Source organism: Phragmites australis, chromosome 6 (genome assembly GCF_958298935.1).
Source record: "Phragmites australis chromosome 6, lpPhrAust1.1, whole genome shotgun sequence".
Classification (NCBI taxonomy): domain Eukaryota; kingdom Viridiplantae; phylum Streptophyta; class Magnoliopsida; order Poales; family Poaceae; genus Phragmites; species Phragmites australis.
Window position 1 is genome coordinate 41182968 of NC_084926.1, and position 18200 is coordinate 41201167.

An 18200-nucleotide genomic window follows, 5' to 3' on the forward strand; every position below is an offset into this window, starting at 1 on the left:
ATCCCAGGAGCTGATAGATCCTGGGGGTAAGTTCATAAGCCAAGAGCGGGCGGAACCCCTCAAGGCAACATGAAAATAGTTTACCATCACCTTTTCGCTGCCTCCGGCCGCTTGGACGGCCGTCGTGTAGATCTGGAGGAACTCGACGGGGTCGATGGACCCGTCGTACTTCTCCGGCAGCTCGGGGCGGAACTTGGAAGGCCACCTCACCCGGCGGAGCTCGGTGGTGAAGGCACGGCAACCGGTGCCGTACCCCGCAGCACGAGCGGGGGTTCTTGGTGGTGAGAAACGGCGAGCCGGGGATTCCCGGTGGTCGTGGGCCGGGAGAGAGGAAGCCTGGTCCTCTGCCCCAACCCCCTGCCGGGTCTCCCGCTGACGCTCGAGAGTGACTCGGGCATCTTCGTGGCCCCTTCGCTCGTCAAGATGCATACGGAGGTCCCGAGCTTCAGACATGGCCAGGGGGTTGGCGCTCCGCCTGGAGACCCCTCGGCCCGCGCGGGTGTTGCCCGCTGAGGAGTCGGCTCCGGCGGCACTGCGCCGAAAAGTGGCGCGAGGGCTCTCGGCCTGCACCTGGCGACGAGCAGTGCCGACCAAAGCGGCGACATCTTGCATCCATCGGCCTTCCGGAGTGTTTGGCGTGGCCCGAATGGGCGGGTGCCTGAGGAGAGCTTGTGCTGCAAGCAATGCGCTCCCTGGACTGGCCTCACTGAGAGCGAGCCTGCGCCGAGGCGGCGCCCGACGTGGTCCAGAGGCGGACCTGGCGGCCGGGGCCCCGAGCACCTGCTGGGGGTCGGAAAGTACGTCGGCAGCGGCGGCGGCGCTGATGGGCCCAGCGCCTTGATCCCCTTGGGCGGGAAAAACCGCACGCGCGGATGGCTGCTGCCGCGGGCACGCAGCAGCGACGGGGCTTTCTCGGTCGTGGGGCAGCGTTCCGTTACTGGAAGTGGAGCCGGAACGCTGGAGACGGTGCCCACCGGCCATCTTTTCCTGTGGAGAAAAAAAAGGGAAACAAACAATCCAGGGATATTCCCCCCTACCTGGCGCGCCAGCTGTCGGAGAGTGAACTCCTGTCGCAGGGATCCCGAGAGACCCCTTTTTAGAGATTCGGCCGGGGGGATGATCCTGGAAAAGCTTGTGTGGGAAATGAGCGGGGAATGGAAATAAATGCGATGGCTAGTGGACACACCGGGTTTTAGACAGGTTCGGACCGCACGGAGGCGTAACACTCTACTCCTGTATGAGTGCTATATTTATCCTTGAAGGGGATTTTTCAAGGATATATCTGGTTCTAAGAGGAGAACTGTTTACAAAGAGCTTGAGGCTCTTATGTTCTAGCTTAACTTGAGTTGGTTCGAGTGTCCGTCGATCTATCTTTCGCCTGGCTCACCGGAGATTGTTGGCTATCTGGTCTCTTGGTCGTCTTGTGGTCGGGGGCTGTTGTTCTCTTGTTTCTTCGACCTCTCTTTTTAGTGTTCTCCATCCTTTCCTTTTATAGGTGCGCCGACCTCAACATATCCTGAATGGGAAAGAGGGGACGCGAATGCCCAGGTGCCACGGAGAGAGGCGTAATCATTTCATCTTGGCGAAATGACAGGGGCGGTGGAGAAATACGGCGCGTATTCGACCACTAGCCGCTGTGGAAGCCTCCGGGCGCCATAAAAGGGGCCCACCGGGCAGCCTCAGAGGTGCCCGGTGCGCCCACCCTGTCTCGTTCTCCTGCCAGGGCAGGGTGGCAGGCCGAGCGCTTCGATTCTGGCAACGTTATCCCGAGGCACCTGGATGAAACGGGACGGGACCCGTGCATTTAATGGACCCACGCCCCCCTGCCAGTGCATGGCAGGGTCTGACACTGGGGCGTGGGCAGCCGAGAATGTCAGGATGTCAGAATGTCAGACCACGCGTGCCTATTAAATGCGGCATCGGGCCTTTGACTGGATGACACCCTGATGACGGGACCCTTCGGGTCTTTGAATGATCTTGCGCGAACCTTCGGGGCACCGAGTCCTCGGGGGCCGCCACGTGCAGCCCCGAGCACTCTCTCCCGAGCACTTCGGTGGGACCTTCGGGGCACCGAGTCCTCGGGGGCTGCCACGTGCAGCCCCGAGCACTCTCTCCCGAGCACTTTGCTGGGACCTTCGGGGCACCGAGTCCTCAGGGGCTGCCACGTGCAGCCCCGAGCACTCTCCCCCGAGCACTTCGGTGGGACCTTCGGGGCACGGAGTCCTCGGGGGCTGCCACGTGCAGCCCCGAGCACTCTCTCCCGAGCACTTCGGTGGGACCTTCGGGGCACCGAGTCCTCGGGGGCCGCCACGTGCAGCCCCGAGCACTCTCTCCCGAGTACTTCGGTTCTACCTATCTTGCAGGATGGTGATATGTGGTGGATGGCCGGCCTGGCCTCGGGACTTAGGGACCCCTGGTTCTAAATACACCGACAGTTATCATCAATCACCAAAAGAGGAGATTAAAAGTACATCTAGACCCCTAAGTGAGTTTTAATGATAATAATAAAACAATTAAAGAACTAATGATGTGATAATAATTTTTCCTCTTTTTTTCCGATTGCCCCTATAAAAAAATAGTACCCAGTACTAAGACAAAAGAAACAAGCACAGAAGATCCTCGTACGAAGGCCGAGGAGCCAAGCCACTTGCCACTTTGCACTACTGCCAAGCTCGCTTTCCTATTGTGCTCACAGAGCAGCTAGTAAGTAATTATTATTAGTTTATCATTGGTATTAGTTACTATCTTGTTTTTGTTTATTTATTATTAATTATTTTACTATTGTAATTTTGACTTTACATTTTTTAACAAAAATTTATAAATGTCTAAAAATTTTATATCATTAGATTCATTGTATACTTTTAAATATTTATAATTTTTTATAAAAACGTAAAGTTAAACTTCATTGTATACTGGGATAGAATTTTAGAAAGGGTTCGAAATTCATGTCGAAAATTTAAACTTTTGGCCAAATTTGACTGGAATTTGATAAAATTTGACTAGAATTTGATCAAATTTGACTGAAATTTGATCAAATATGACTGAAATTTGTTTCAATTTGATTGGGATGGAATTTCGCTTACCTCTAAAATTTCTAAAACTTTAGCAAAATTTGGTTCCTTGGTTAGCGGATACGGATACGAATTGGATATATCTCGAATTCGGATATCCACATTTGAATCTAAATCTCGAAAACAAATTCGGATGTATCCATTTTAAAAACAAATACGGATACAAATATACATATTCGTATTTTAACAGATACAGATATTAGATAATTCAGATACACCCCTAATTATAAGTGGCTGCTGCTCTTATATAGCGCTGCTCCCCTCTCCTTCAAAGATGCTCCTAGAGAAAGGGCGCAGCGCACCACTTCCTCTTTGTGATTCGTGAAGGCACCTCTCCTCCTCCTCCTCCTTCCCCAAATCTATTCCTGGTCTCCATCGCCGCACTCCCCCTCCTCGCGATCCCTGCTAGAGAATGGGCAGCCTGGCTTCGGAGAAGACGGTGGTCGGGTGGGCCGCCAGGGACGCCACCGGCCACCTCTCCCCCTACACCTACACCGTCAGGTACGCCGGCCATCTTGCTCTGGCTCTTCCGTTCACCTGTTCCTCTTCTTGCAGCATGCAACAGGCTAGCTAGTCTAGTTCGCATCATGTTATGGTCCGTCTTCGGAGAAATATGGTTGAAAGAAAGCAACCGAACATGTCCAAACTCGAAGATTTGTTGTGCAAATCAGTTTGCTAAGATCCGATTTCTTATCAGTTTCCTGATAGTCTTCGAAAAGGTCTAAAACTGTTCTCCAATCCCACCCAAAAAGTGCAGATGCCGTGATTTTTTTTTTTCACTAGACATTACCAATTTCATTGAATAGAGTAAGAGCAAATACAAGTAGATAGCCCTAAAAGACTAGTACAAGAGCAAAAGGAAAAAAGACCATTACAACAAACTGCCGACAAAACAACCATAACAAGCAACAGAAAATCCATAGTGGAAGCACTCCCGCGCGATTCGCACTCACGTTGTCAGGGCCACGTCTGCGTCACCGTCAAAACAAGCCCTTCTCAAAAAACGTAGTACGGTGACACATGTCTCCAAGTAAGTTTGAAGGCCGACGATTGAAATGATCCGAGATATGATGGTGATCCATCAAACTTGGTTAGGAATGTCAAGGCAAGACGAGCACTACGGCAGAACGACGGCTTATCATAAGACCTTCGCATGCGTCTTATCGGTGCTGTCGTTGACGGTTGAGGTGGTTGGCGCTCCAGTTGGAGGAACTGCAATGGAGTGCAGGGGACGGGCGGAGGAGACGTCGTCTCCGGCGACAAAAGGCTGCACCCCCGATGACGATGGACACTCAGGTGCTTCAACATCATTTGGAATAGGAGCAATAGGAGAGTTGCACGAGTATTCCAGAGTCTCTGGCTCAAGCGAATGTTGCAGCCGGTTGCTCATAAATCGGAGATGCCGTCTCCAACTACCGGAGGTCAATCTTAAAATAGTCATAGTAGCAAGGAAAAAAATTTCGGTAAATAAAATTTATCGGAGGTCACCGATAAATAAGATTTATCAGAAATATCGGATATACCAGATAAAATTCAAACAAAATTCAAATAAATTCAAACAAAATTTGAACAAAATACCGGTAAACACGGTATATATTTTCTATCGGTGCCCACCGATAAAAGCGATAAATCGGGTTTATCGCCGATAAATCGCAAAAAAAAATTCAAACAATCCCTGCATAGTAGTACTCTAGGGTCTCCGGCTAAGTGCAGGGAGGAACAAAGCCTTCGTGTGCTGCTGGAGAGGTTGTCACCTCAGGTGTTGTGGTCAGCCAATCTTTTTTCTATGGGGTTCATTCATATTCTGATTCCCCGTTTGTGTGGTAACAATTCAACAGGAAGACTGGCCCTGAAGATGTGGTTGTGAAGGTGCTGTATTGTGGGATCTGCCACACTGACATCCACCAGGCCAAGAATCATCTTGGTGCTTCAAAGTACCCCATGGTCCCTGGGTAAGCACATCCATACATGATATATGATAGATAAGATAAGACGGTTCATGTTGATATTTTTTAGTAGTAGTAGGAAACGTGTAAATGGGGTGTTCCACAATAAACTGAAGTCAGTATTCAATTCTATTTGACATAAGATTTTCTGAGAAGTATGACAGGAGATAAAGCAACAAGCTTTAGTAATTTGATGAGAAAGTGCATAGCCAAACTTTAGGCGTATATCTGATTCATCCCGCATAGGAGTGCACATTTGAATCTTTGATCAACCTGGGTCTCATATTCAGTATTTGTTTTGCCAGATTTATAGGAGGCATATATCATAACCGCACTCTTCAGTGGGTTAGTTGTCGATTACTGTCAGTCACCAGTTTACCGCATTCTTTATAGCACAACATGGTGCACCACTTTGGTAGTTTGTTCTCTTTTTACAAACTACAGTATTATGTTCTTTCCATGATAGCTAGAGAGATACCATCATTTTCAAAGCTATGAGTCCCCTAAAAAAAAGCCATGCGTAAAAAAAACCTCGCCAAAGATTTTCCTGACAGCACAACAGCCCCACAACTGTGAACTGATACTATTGTAAAATGTACACTAATGATCATGGGTTGCTTTGCTGATGACTGAATCTTTTTTCAGCCACGAGGTGGTCGGTGAGGTGGTGGAGGTCGGGCCGGAGGTGACCAAGCACCGCATCGGCGATGTCGTCGGCGTAGGGGTGATCATCGGGTGCTGCCGTGAGTGCCGCCCCTGCAAGGCCAATATCGAGCAGTACTGCAACAAGAGGATCTGGTCGTACAACGACGTCTACACCGACGGCCGGCCAACGCAGGGAGGGTTCGCCTCCACCATGGTCGTCGACCAGAAGTGAGTACCCGAACATCTGTCACCACTGCACATAGAATTCAACATTATCCTATTGGTGTTCTAGAGAAAAGGTTCTTTTAAACAAAAAAGTTGTTCTGGAATAAAACAAGCGATTCGTTTTTCGAAATATTAAAGTTCAAAGCAAGGAATTCATCAACTTTATTTTGGGCTTTGTGAAGTGGATGAATTAGTCCAATCCATCTAGAATAGGTGGAGAAATCAAGGTGTGGTGACATGTGAAGAGTGCGATGTGAAAAAGTAAGCTTTGGTTTGCTTTACTAACTCCACTCTGTGAAGTTGAACCATCTCCACAGAATCCGAATCCTCACCTACTCTGTCATGTGTCTAAGAATGATCACCTACTCCACTGGTTGTTGGTAGAAATGTGATTACGGGAATGTCTTTGTCCATCGTTTCATCAACAACTTTTGTACGACTTTAGTGTAGTGTCTTTTTAAGTCAGTGGGCAAACCGCACTACCTATCCAACAACACTCTGAGATAGCGAAATTTTTGATTTTGATGTGTGAAAATTGTGGTACATTACTCTTCATGCAATCTTTGATGCTGGTAAAATTTACAACAATGACAAATGGCTTTTATTTAAAGGAGACTACAAATGGCTAATTTAGAGTTAAAAATATTAACTTGGCTGTAAATGATCTCAGGAGAGAGAGAGAGAGAGTTTAAGGGGCAGAAGGCATGATCGCCGTGTTGTGCTGCCATATGCTTATATAGCCACGGGGGCAAGTTAGGAGTACAGGTGATATGCATGGAAACCTAACAAACCAAAACAAGCAAGAGATTAGAGGGCAATCGGTTGCTATACAAACCAATCTCCTACCATACAAACCAATCTCCTACCATTATAGGAAGATATATCGCTAACACCTCCCCTCGGTCAAATCGGGAGGACTCCGGGCGGTGAGATTGGACCGGAAATCCAAAAACAGCTGAGTCAGGAGACCTTTAGTCATGATGTCAGAAAACTGCAAATAAGTGGGAACATGCAAGACGCAGACCTCACCGAGAGATATTTTCCCGAACAAAATGGATGCCAATCTAGATATGCTTCGTGCGCTTGTGTTGGACAGGATTCGAAGACAAATAGACAGCACTCACGTTGTTGCAAAAAACCACTGTTGCCGAACTAAGTGAGTGATGAAGCAGTTGATGCAGCCAAACGCTCTCAGCAACGATGTGAGCAACTGCGCGATACTTAGCCTCCGCGCTAGAACGTGAGACAGTTGCTTGCCGTTTCGAGGACCAAGACACCAGATTGTCACCAAGATAGATGTAGTATTTGGATGTAGATCTCCGCGAGTCAGTACAGCCAACACAATCTGCATCGGAGTATGCGATGAGACTAGAGGAAGAGGAGGCGACCAACTGAAGACCAAAATCCATGGTGCCCTTGATGTAACAGAGGACATGTTTCACAAGAGCAAGGTGCGGCTCCCGTGGATCATGCATATACAAGCACGTCTGCTGGACCGCGTAGGCAATATTCGGCCGAGTCAAGGTGAGGTACTAGAGCGCACCTGCTAAGCTCCAGTACTTAGTAGGATCCGAGACTGGGATGCCATCAGCAGCGAAAAGCTTGGAGCGAGTGTCAATAGGTGTTGGTGAAGGATGGCACTGAGACATGTCTGCGTGCTGCAATTTCAGTGTATTGTTTCTGTGAGAGAAACAATCATGTGGATGTCCAAGTGACGGAGATGCCGAGGAAGAAAAGCAAATCACCAAGGTCCGTCATCACAAGCTCAGAGCTGAGGCAGTGAGGCGACGAAGTAAAGTAGTTGAAGACACCGTCAGGATGATGTCGTTGACGTAGAGTAGCAGTAAGCCAAATCACCTCCATCCTTGAGGACAAAAAGGGAAGTGTCGGAGAGGGAGACGACAAACCCAAGAGTCTGAAGAGATAGGAGTGGTGGAGCCGACAAACGTTTGTAGGCCGAGAAGGATTGACGAAACCTGATGGGTGCTGGCAATACACCATCTCGTCGTGGTGCCCATGAACAAAGGCATTCTTCACGTCAAGTTGATGAATGAGCCACGAGTGAGGCGTGGCGATGCTAGGAACGGTGCAGATCGCCGCGAGCTTCATAACCGGGCTAAAGGTTTCGTCGAAGTTGATGCCTGGTTGTTGAGAGCAACCGTGAACAACCCAACACGCCTTGTATCGAGCCAGATTACCATCAGCACGATACTTGTGTTTGAAGACCCATTTTCCTAAAACAATATTAGCATCAGGTGGATGAGGCACAAGAGACCAAGTTTTGTTGTCAATGAGCGCTTGAAACTGCATGCACCAACCAGTTCACACAAAAACCTAAACTAATAGAGAAATATGAGCAATTCACTTACATTTCAATACTTCCCCTTACGTGGAGACTCTCTCAGGTATTAGACGTGGAAATAAAAGTCAATTGCAATTTTTTGTTTAATTGCGCTCGACAAGATTCGAACTCGAAACATCTAACTCTGATACTTATGTAAACGATCTTGGGAAAGAAAGAATTTGAGGGGTAGAAGTCACGATCACCGTGATGTGCTGCTATATGCTTATATAGCCATGGGGGCAAGTTAGCAATACAGGAGAAATACATGGAAACCTAACAAACCAAAACAAGCAAGAGATTAGAGGGCAATCAGTTGCTATACAAACCGATCTCCTACTATTCAAACCAATCGCCAAAGATATATCGCTAACATTGGCAATGCATTTGCGTGCAGGTTCGTGGTGAAGATCCCCGCGGGTCTGGCGCCGGAGCAGGCGGCGCCGCTGCTGTGCGCCGGCTTGACGGTGTACAGCCCGCTGAAACACTTCGGGCTGACGGCCCCGGGCCTCCGCGGCGGCATCCTGGGGCTCGGCGGTGTGGGCCACATGGGCGTGAAGGTGGCCAAGGCGATGGGCCACCACGTGACGGTGATCAGCTCGTCGTTCAAGAAGCGCGCCGAGGCGATGGACCACCTGGGCGCGGACGCGTACCTGGTGAGCTCCGACGGCGACGCGATGGCCGCCGCGGCCGACTCGCTGGACTACATCATCGACACGGTGCCCGTGCATCACCCGCTGGAGCCATACCTGGCGCTGCTGAAGCTGGACGGCAAGCACGTGCTGCTGGGCGTCATCGGCGAGCCGCTGAGCTTCGTGTCCCCAATGGTGATGTTGGGCAGGAAGGCCATCACAGGGAGCTTCATCGGGAGCATGGATGAGACCGCCGAGGTGCTGCAGTTCTGCGTCGACAAGGGGCTCACCTGCAAGATCGAGGTGGTGAAGATGGGGCAAGTGAACGAGGCGCTGGAACGGCTGGAGCGGAACGACGTGAGGTACCGCTTCGTCGTCGACGTCGCCGGTAGCAACATCGAGGAGGAGGCGGAGCCGGCGAGCAACGGCGCTGAGTGAGACCTGTACACGTTTGATGTTCGTTCCTGTCGAGGGGGTGTGCGCGCTCGGCGCTTCTGCGTTCTTCAGTTCTGCGTTTTGGGCTTGCGTAGAGTGAGAGGATGCTTGATGTAATCTCGGATCTAATATCGATGTATTATACTTGGAATATACCGACCAATAATCTGAGTACGTGTAGCATTGAGATGTCTGTGTTAACATTTTTTAGGCAATGCTAAGTGTTGTTCTTTTAGAGGGTTGAGAGGGTGCTTAATGCCAACTTCGTCGTATGAACTGATTTGCTATTGCATCAGTGGGCCGCAAGTGTACTAAGCCTGGTTTGGTGCTCCGTGTGGATACGCCAAACTGGGCCATAGTTATCAGGCCCAATTATTGAACCCATGTAAGTTCAAATCTGGCCCATGTTCAACTCGGTCCTGCCTCCAGAAGAGAGGCTCCCAGATTGGTAGGCTGCAGAGCCTTGCAGGTCTCCCTCCGCCGCACACGCACAACGGCACAACCAAATCGTCCATCCTCGTACAGGTGACGTGCAGGAGGATCTGATTTATTTTGAATTTCTTTGGTTTTTCTAGCGTGACGTTATAGAAGGGATTACGATGTGTTCATCATCTTCGGGATTCTCGTTGGGTCCTGATGATTTTTAGATGGATGCTTCCTTCAAGCTATGTGTAATTGTAGGACTAGCATGTGCATGCGTTAGGTGTGTGTGGAGTGAGTGCGCGCGTTCATGTTCAAATACTACAGCTATATTCAGTGGTGAAGAGTAAAAAAAAAAAACCGTCCATCCTCTGCAAATCCCTGTTCTGCGCAAGATGCTGGCTGCCAGCGTCCTCTCTTGCCTCCATCTTCACTAGTTCGCTGCCAGCTACTGCGACGTGCTAGCTGCGCACCTGTTGCTACTTAGCACCTTGCAGTAATCGCTGCATGTCCTGCAACCGCACTCGCTTGATTACAAGCCAGTTCATAACCCAACTTGGAATGGAAAGGTTGCTGCCATGCCGCGTGGGACTAAATCTCAGGCGCATTCAACTCAGGATTAGATCCTAGATAGGTTATAGGTACACATGTATACATGTTCAATAATATTGCACATTTTCGACACACTAAGAGCGTAGCCCTCCAATCTGATATAGAAGGGATACGCACACCTATATACACATGGAAATCATATCCTCAGCAAAGTCAGGATAAACAGTACCATAATAAGAACCGTTAAATGTACCTTACAGATTACATGATACAGTACCTCTGCAAACAGTAAAACCACTACAGTATTTTGCAATAATAGCAGGCTACTGTTCATGCAGCCGGTGACTTTATGAGCAAAGTCCGTGTCCGTACACATGGTGTGAGTGAGGTGTGCTGTGCCTTGGGTACGTGTGTCATGTACCCTCTTCACTAAAAAAAGTCTCAACTTGGCTAATGAGTGCAGCACACTCGGACATTAGTACACAACACAGCCGCTCCGTTTGGTCACTCTACCCCACTGAGGTTCCCGCATCTAGGGAACGGGACCCTCCGACTTCAGAGCGGGTGAAGTCACACCCCACTAATAGCCGTCGGATCAAAAATGGATGATAGATCAGATACATGCTACAGTACCATCGGCTTAAACATTTTGTTCGGTTGCGCTTGCACTCGTACCGCGATGCGATGCGATGCGATGCAGAGCAGATCGAAGCTGCACATCTCATCGTCGCCGATCACCATCGCCACGTTCGAGCACAGAAATGGCAAGCTGGATTATTGCCGACCTCTTCTTCCGTTTCCTTTCCCCCTCCGACTTCGCCACCGCTCAATTTCTTTCCGAATTCAGAGCAGATGCTGAAGAATTGAACGGCGAGCTCGTCAGTACAAGGGCCAAGAGAGGCCATAACACGACTAGCGCTACAGGATCGGATATTGATTAACGCATAGCAGCAGTCCTAATCAACACAATGCTTCGCATTGATTTGATTTGATTCTTTTTATTGGCGGGTGATGACGCCGATCCTCTCGGCGGCGGCGCGGATCACGCCGTCGAGCAGCTGCGGCATGCACGCCTCGCCGATGGCGCCGGGCCCGCACCCGGCGCGCAACCCCGCGCCGGACATGTACTTGCGCACCTCGGCCCGGATCATCTCCTGCATCGCCGCCACCAGCTCGCCGCTGAACGGGTAGGGCGGGGACCGCGACGGCGCCGCTTGCGGCGGGGGAGAGGGTGGGGATGGTGGCGACGGGGAGCCCGAGGAAGAGAGCTCCTGGAAGTGGCTCCGGGCGCTGTCGTGGTGGAACCCCGACCCCTGGTCCAAGCCCGGCAGCGAGAGGGAGAGCGAGGTGAGCGGGTCCTCGTCTCGCCGCGGGGGCGGCGGGGCACGCACATCCGCGGCGCTGATGGCGTCAAACCCGCCGGCGCGCGGGACGGGACGGAAGACCTGCGCGCCGCCGCTGCCGCAGCCGTGGCTGAGCTCACTACGGTCTGATCCAGTCGGGCTCCCAGGCCCGGGGCTGGGGCGCTTGCACGGCCGCTCTTCCTCGCCGCCGCCGTCGACGAGATCCACCCCGCTGCCAGCAGTAGCGGTGGCGAGCTTCCGCTTGAGCGATGAGTTCCAGTGGTTCTTCACGGCGTTGTCGGTGCGGCCGGGGAGAAGTCGCGCGATGGCGGCCCACCGATTGCCGAGCCGCGCGTGCGCAGCCAGGATCGCGGCGTCCTCGTCCGGCGTGAACGGGCGCCGCTCCACCTGCGGCGACAGCTGGTTGCACCACCGCAGCCGGCACGACTTGCCCGACCGCCCCGGGATCCCCCGCCCGATCGCCGTCCAGTTCCGTGCCCCGTGCCGCTCCACCAGCCGCCGCAGCGCTTCGTCCTCCTCAGGGCTCCACGGGCCCTTTATCCTGTCGCACTCTGACTCCGCTCCCATCGGATTCCTCCCGTCTGCAATGGCGGTGTGCGATTGTGTGACTATCTCGATTGGGATGTCTGATTGGTGGCGAGGGGAAGGGACGGCGAGGCGGGGGCTTATATAGCCGGACGGGTGACCGGGAGCGACCGGTGGCTGGTCACCGGGGTGCAGCTGGCGAGGTGCCACCTCACGCTCGGGGCGCGCGTCGTTTTCATCAGCCCAATGGCAGGTGGGGTCAGTGATGTCTCCGGGCCCGCATGGCAGTGCGCTAGCGCGGTGGACGAGTGAGCGAGATCGAGGCCGTATGAATCATGGGGTCCCCTTGGGCGGTTTGGTTTGTTTCCGGCCTCCGTACCGTCATTGCAGACGGGCAAATGGCGTTAATAACTGACCAGCTAAAACCGGGCAAATGGCATTAAATCTTGCTGTGTTTGTTACAGTTTTGTCGGATCATACAGATCTAGTAAGGTCATGGCAAATGTTTTACTTCACGGTATAAATTTCTGTTGTAAAGCGATTTTTTTTTTACTTTTAACGTTTTAATAGTCTTTTTTTTTGTTACTGTCACGAAGGAATTTTTAAAGTCATTCTCTTCAAGATGAGATTATCTCTTATTTACTCTTGTGATTTCCTCTTAAGAAAAACTGTTGGAGATTAGAGAAAATAAAAGGAATAGAAATAAAAAGAAAATTGAAAAGAGAATATAGTTGAAGATGATTAAAAATTACGATTTGCACTTTCGTTTTTTTGCACACGTGTGCGCCAGAAAATGATGATGTCAAAAAAAAAATCGAAGCAAAGCGACAGAGTGAGGCGATGTGCTTATCGCGTGGCTGGAGAAGGAGAGTTCCCATCCGACCCATCCATCCATCCCCCTTGAGCTGGAATCAAATTATGGAAGCGCCGCGGCACAGTGCTCGGCGTGGACCCGACCCGCGGCCCATCCCGCCGTCCGCCGAATTGACGAGCCGCTCGCCGCTCGCGCCCGTCCACCCCACGCGCGCCCGCCCGTACGTGTGTACAAGCCGGACAGTACGACCGCTGTGCGCGACGGTTTGGGGCTCCGACTCCCCCCACCAGACGCCGCGCCGACGCGACACCCTCACCCTCTGACAGGACGGACCCGGGGATCCTGGTCCCACGTGGAAGTGAAGCAATGCGTGGGATCCCGGGTGGCTGGGGGCCGGGGCGGAAAACGACAGGGGAAGATATTTGCGGGGCGCGCCCGGGGGCCAGGCTGGAGCGCAATCTCTCGGGGGTAGGGGGGGGGGAGGTGGCGCGCGGGTAATAAAACCCGGGGCGATTTCGTGGAGGGAGGCACGGCAGTTATGGGGACAGCTCAGCGCAGCCCCGGCGGCCCAGGTGTCTGCGTGTGCGTGCGCTCGCTCAGAATCGCGCTGCTCCGTCGCTGCGCTGCCTCCTGCTGCTCTATGGGTCGTACTCGTACGGCCGGGAGCTGGTACTGCTGGTGAGAATAAGAAAAACGTGCTGACGTAGCGACGGTTTAATCGCTGCGACAGTAAAAGGTCATGTACTTACTGCAGCTTTGTTCTTTTCGAGTAGGTGTGGTAGTACAGACTTACGTGATTACTGTAACCGCTGCGACGGTAAAATTTGCACCTACTGTACTGTACTGTTTCGTTCGTGTAGGTTGGTGTGAAGCAGCTTGGAGGTAGATGTAGCCATGGCGCCCCACCGGTTCCCGCCCGCCTGTCTGCAACCGCGTGGAGAACAGCTAGCCCGCCGAAGACCGAACGGCGCCGTACGCGCGCATTGACTGCCCCATCTACAGCAACCACCTCCTCCTGGGAGCAGAGCAGAGCGAAGCAAATGATTCGTGTACTGATGCATCGCACGCTGTGGCCCGGCGGGCTCGTGAAGTTTACTCCGGGGAATAAGCGCGAACACACCAAGGGCGCGAAACAGCTCCACGTACGAAGGACCCAACACCTAGCGCAAGACGACGGCCCGCGCCCTCGAACCGCACGGAAGAGAGAGAGAGAGAACCGCACGGAAGTCAGAGCCTCAGAGGAGGCGAGGCGGCATCGATCCGGGGTGGGGGTGCCTGCCAGGCCAGGCTGGCTGGCGCGGCTTTAACGGCCTCCCACCGCACCGACACTGGCCGTTGCTGTACTGTACTGTACTGTACCATGCCACCTCTCCCCCTTCTCTCTCTCCAGAGATCCATCCACGGTGACAGAGAGAGGGAGACGGATCATCATCAGATCAGCATCCTGCCTGCGAGCGAGATCATGCATCAATAGTAGAATAGAGGCCCAGGTCCACGGCGAGTCGGCGACCAACCAACCCCAACCCGTTTCGGTTACGCGCGCAGCTTCCCTTCCTGGGGGTCCGTTCGTTGGCGCCGCGTTGTTCAGCGCCGAACCGGCAAAAAGGCTCCGCCACGCCGCGGATCCCCCTGCCCGATTTGGAGTTGCCCCCAGCTTCCCTGCGCACCAAACGGCCGTGCTGTTTCGTTTCTGCCTCGCGGCCCAGACGACCGACCAGCCGAGACCGAGCACGTACGGAGCGCTCATGCTCGTGTACCACGAAACCGACTGACTAGTCTATATCCCACCAGCCCCGCTGCATCCGTGATCCATCTGACGAGCCGGCGTCCGTTTGGAGGCCTTTAGTGGGGCTCACGTGTCAGCGAAGTTATTCCGTGCAGTTACGTCAGAGTAAGAGTAACCCCTTCATGATTCCATGGTTGGTGAGGTCCAGAAAGATGCGCGCCTTCGGTGGGTGCCGACAGTGAGTGTGAACCATGCGGGCTCGATGCGCCAATGCGTGGCCGACTGACAGTGAGTGTGAGGCACGGGCGTCGGCCGTGGCACGGACCGGGGTTGTAAATAAAGAGGCGTGCTCCGCGTGCGCCGGAGGCAAACGGGGCCCTGTTGTCTGGTGGAGTTCGTGATCTCGGGGCCCAAGTGCGAACTGAGACTGCCAGCGCCCCAGGCTATCAAGCTCCAACGAGGCCAGCACTTTGCGGTACGGCCTGTTTGGAACTTTGAGAGCTCTTCTGATTTTTGTGGGAATTGAGTTGTTTCATGTGAAATCCTAAAAGACGTGGCCATTCCTGCGTTCCAAAGGGCCTAAATGAGAGACTTTTGCGTTCCTAAGGGGGCCAACATGTGCGACAGCCTGACAAGAAAGTTGTTCATGCAAAGCTCGCAGTTGGCGGGAATCACGGAAACAATTTGATTTAAGCTCGACAAGAAAACACTGAGGTGTAAACAAGACAATCCGGAACAACAAATGCAGAGCCGAGGAGTGCAGGTCGTTCTTCGCATGCCGTGGCTCAGGCTCGTGCAGGGGCCGGGGCAGGTTCTGCTGGAGGCAGTGACACCGAGCGCAGCAGCTCCAGCGAGCTCGCGAGTCCAAGGAAATGCGACAGGATGGTGTTCGCTGAAGCCTGCTCACGATGAAGATTAGCAACGGTTAATGTTTAGTGGCTTTGCAATAACAGTAACAGAATGTAGGTGCTGATAAGCAGAAATAAACAGTTAGTAATGCATTTTCCACTTCAGTAGGTAGCACATTCAGCATCTAGAAAAAGGTGACACATTCAACTATAAATTTGCCCTAACTAAGAAAAGGTTTTATTAGTATGCTTGTAAGGTAACACATAGACCAGGAGGTAATTACAAAAATTTACCAATACAAAAATGATTTGAAGCTAAATACTGTTAATCTACGACAAGTGATGTTCGCTACCCCTTACATTTTATAAATTCTAAATATCCATCCTTTCCATGTGGAATGAAATTAACTGAATTAGTTGACAATCAGGGTCACAAGGCTGCTTAAGATAAGATAATGGTAAAAACAAGAGAACGGAACTATTGTACTTACTACAAATGCAAAATTTGATAAGATAATGATCCATAGGAAATGGTATTAGTAATAAACAATCGAGTACCTGAACTAGGAAAACATCCAAAGCCAAAACAGGACTCTGGCCAGGGGAAGCGGCCTGATAATATGGTACTGCAGAGGTGGTGAGAGCTTTTGCTACCAAAGCACCAACAGTTGCTTGCATGCCGAGAACAGCAGCACCCATTCCGAGAATATTAAGCAGAATGCCATTTTTTAGACTCTTAACAACATCGGCGCGTGGAGGAGCCTGGAAAGCAACTCACAGTTTTAGTTTTAAAACTGAAAGCATATCTGAAGAAGCATATTGAGCTTGAAATAAAAAGGTGTTTAAAAAACATAAGTACAAGTTATATTTGTGATAAATACCATGATGTGAAAACACCATTAAAGTTAGTAACAAGGATGTCAGTAGGTAGATTAAAAAGATGGGCCAAAGCCAGTCGGCAAGGACACACAATGTGGTTCTTTCATGTGAAATAGTTCAGGTTTTGCTGCAAATATTGTAGACATTGGGGCATGGTTGAAAAAAAGAGTACCTTTGCAGGTTCTTTTGTTGTTCTTCTAAGCCTTTCAGAAAGACGGATGTAACCAAATGACCAAAAAACTGAAATAAAAGCAGCAGCAATACCAGCAGCTGTTGAATAGAATGTAATGGGTGCTGTCACCTTCCCCGTTACAACTGTAGAGAACGACAAAATTCCAGCAGAAACAATTGTGCACACCAACTGGGACCAGAACCCTAGGGTACCCAAATTCTTGAAATACCTTGCCGTTTTCTCTAGTCTTTTCATAACCTGCCCATTTAGTCCATAGAGAAGGAATAGAGAAAGGTCAATATTTCGGAACCATGGTACATGTGTTAAACCATTTTGGCATTTAGAGATGAGCTAGAAATTTAACCATGTCACCATGAAGAAACAACGTAATTTCGAAACTAAAACCCTTATGTAGGTTAACTAACACATTATACTAAAAGGAGTGCATCTTCAACAGAACAAAATCAATATTATACATGGGACTAAAAGAAATTAGAAACATGATTGTTTAAATTAGTAGTAAAAAATGTCATAAGAATTCAAAATATGTTGTTCATGTCCTTGTTTAAGAAGAAGCAAACCAAAACATAGTATCAGAAGGTGAGATCCTAATGAGAGCGCAAAGCTGGACCGCACATGCATGACTTCACTAAACAGACCGTCTATTTCTTAACCAGATGTTTCACACAAAATTTCAATCTGAAACCAAAAGATGCACCGAAACATAGTTATTAGGAAAGTTTCAAGTTTCAGCCAGAACTAAGCACACTTGCAAAATCACCGATGAAAATCAGCATGCTGATCAACTCCATGACAACAAACAGGTTCTACTGTGCGGAACAATAAACTCTTGACAAGATCTAACCTGAAACAGTTCCCTACAAATCTGTTCAATCTCCCCTTTCACTTAGGTTATAACAATTCCTCGGTCATAGAGACATATCACTATATCAGAATCTGGTCACTCAACAAACTAAACACCACCCTGCCCATGTGCATTTCCCCAAACAAGAAACCATCAACATGGTCCAATGCTAAATTCACTATTTCGTTTGGTTTGCATCTCCATGCTGAATGTAGCCTCAAATTCTCATTGAGGTTGCCATGAACATACATTTCCTCAACAAAACTAGGACAAAACCCTACTTCACGTACGGAGCACAGCACAGCACAGCACAGCCCGCCGATAGATTAAAGGAGAAGGGACTAGCGAAGCACCTGCTCGAGCTTGACCCGCTCAACCTCCTGCGCGGTTGGTGGAGGCGTCGGGTAGAGTGGACCCGACGAGGACGAGGGCGCCGCCGCCGCAGCCACCGCCACGGTGAGGCCCCGGCGAGCGCCTCCGCAGCCGAGGCGCGCTGCGGCACCGAGGAAGGGACGGGAGAGCTGCGACGCGTACGCGGGAAGCGCACGCCGCAGGAGCATCGCCAGCGCCGGCGCCGGCGCCGGCGGCGCAGGCCGCGCTGGGAGTAGGAGCGCCTGCATTTGCGATTGCGATGCTGCCCCCTTCCGATGCTCAGCTGGGCCGTTGGGCGGTGGCCTTTCTCTCGAATTTTATTTTTATTTTTATATTTCGGAAATTAAAAATTGTAAAATTGGATGTCT

The 18200-nt window shown here is 51.0% G+C and overlaps 3 protein-coding genes across 3 annotated transcripts; 1 reads left to right on the plus strand and 2 right to left on the minus strand.

Moving 5' to 3' along the window:
* Nucleotides 1-3322: 3322 nt before the first annotated feature.
* On the plus strand, nt 3323-9482 carry LOC133922511 (probable cinnamyl alcohol dehydrogenase). The gene is made up of 4 exons (XM_062367873.1): nt 3323-3572; nt 4910-5023; nt 5663-5890; nt 8626-9482. The coding sequence occupies exons 1-4, from the start codon at nt 3484-3486 to the stop codon at nt 9296-9298; spliced, it is 1104 nt and encodes a 367-aa protein (XP_062223857.1). The 5' UTR covers nt 3323-3483; the 3' UTR covers nt 9299-9482.
* Nucleotides 9483-11097: 1615 nt separating this feature from the next.
* On the minus strand, nt 11098-12287 carry LOC133922512 (transcription factor MYB44-like). The gene has a single exon (XM_062367874.1). The coding sequence runs from the start codon at nt 12196-12198 to the stop codon at nt 11266-11268; it is 933 nt and encodes a 310-aa protein (XP_062223858.1). The 5' UTR covers nt 12199-12287; the 3' UTR covers nt 11098-11265.
* A 3076-nt stretch (nt 12288-15363) lies between these two features.
* On the minus strand, nt 15364-18120 carry LOC133922513 (protein TIC 21, chloroplastic-like). The gene is made up of 4 exons (XM_062367875.1): nt 17814-18120; nt 16596-16853; nt 16103-16306; nt 15364-15595 (listed from the first exon to the last, which is right to left on the minus strand). Exons 1-4 carry the CDS (start codon nt 18078-18080, stop codon nt 15482-15484), a joined length of 843 nt encoding a protein of 280 aa, XP_062223859.1. The 5' UTR covers nt 18081-18120; the 3' UTR covers nt 15364-15481.
* Between the last annotated feature and the right edge of the window lie 80 nt (nt 18121-18200).

Coding starts and splice junctions, on each gene's coding strand:
- LOC133922511 (XM_062367873.1), top strand. CDS start 3,484: ATGGGCAGCCTGGCTTCGGAGAAGACGGTGGTCGGGTGGGCCGCCAGG. Junction 5,024..5,662: donor AAGTACCCCATGGTCCCTGG/GTAAGCACATCC, acceptor ATCTTTTTTCAG/CCACGAGGTGGTCGGTGAGG. Junction 5,891..8,625: donor ACCATGGTCGTCGACCAGAA/GTGAGTACCCGA, acceptor ATTTGCGTGCAG/GTTCGTGGTGAAGATCCCCG.
- LOC133922512 (XM_062367874.1), bottom strand. CDS start 12,198: ATGGGAGCGGAGTCAGAGTGCGACAGGATAAAGGGCCCGTGGAGCCCT.
- LOC133922513 (XM_062367875.1), bottom strand. CDS start 18,080: ATGCAGGCGCTCCTACTCCCAGCGCGGCCTGCGCCGCCGGCGCCGGCG. Junction 16,854..17,813: donor AGCGGGTCAAGCTCGAGCAG/GTGCTTCGCTAG, acceptor CTAAATGGGCAG/GTTATGAAAAGACTAGAGAA. Junction 15,596..16,102: donor TGGATGTTTTCCTAGTTCAG/GTACTCGATTGT, acceptor CATCGTGAGCAG/GCTTCAGCGAACACCATCCT.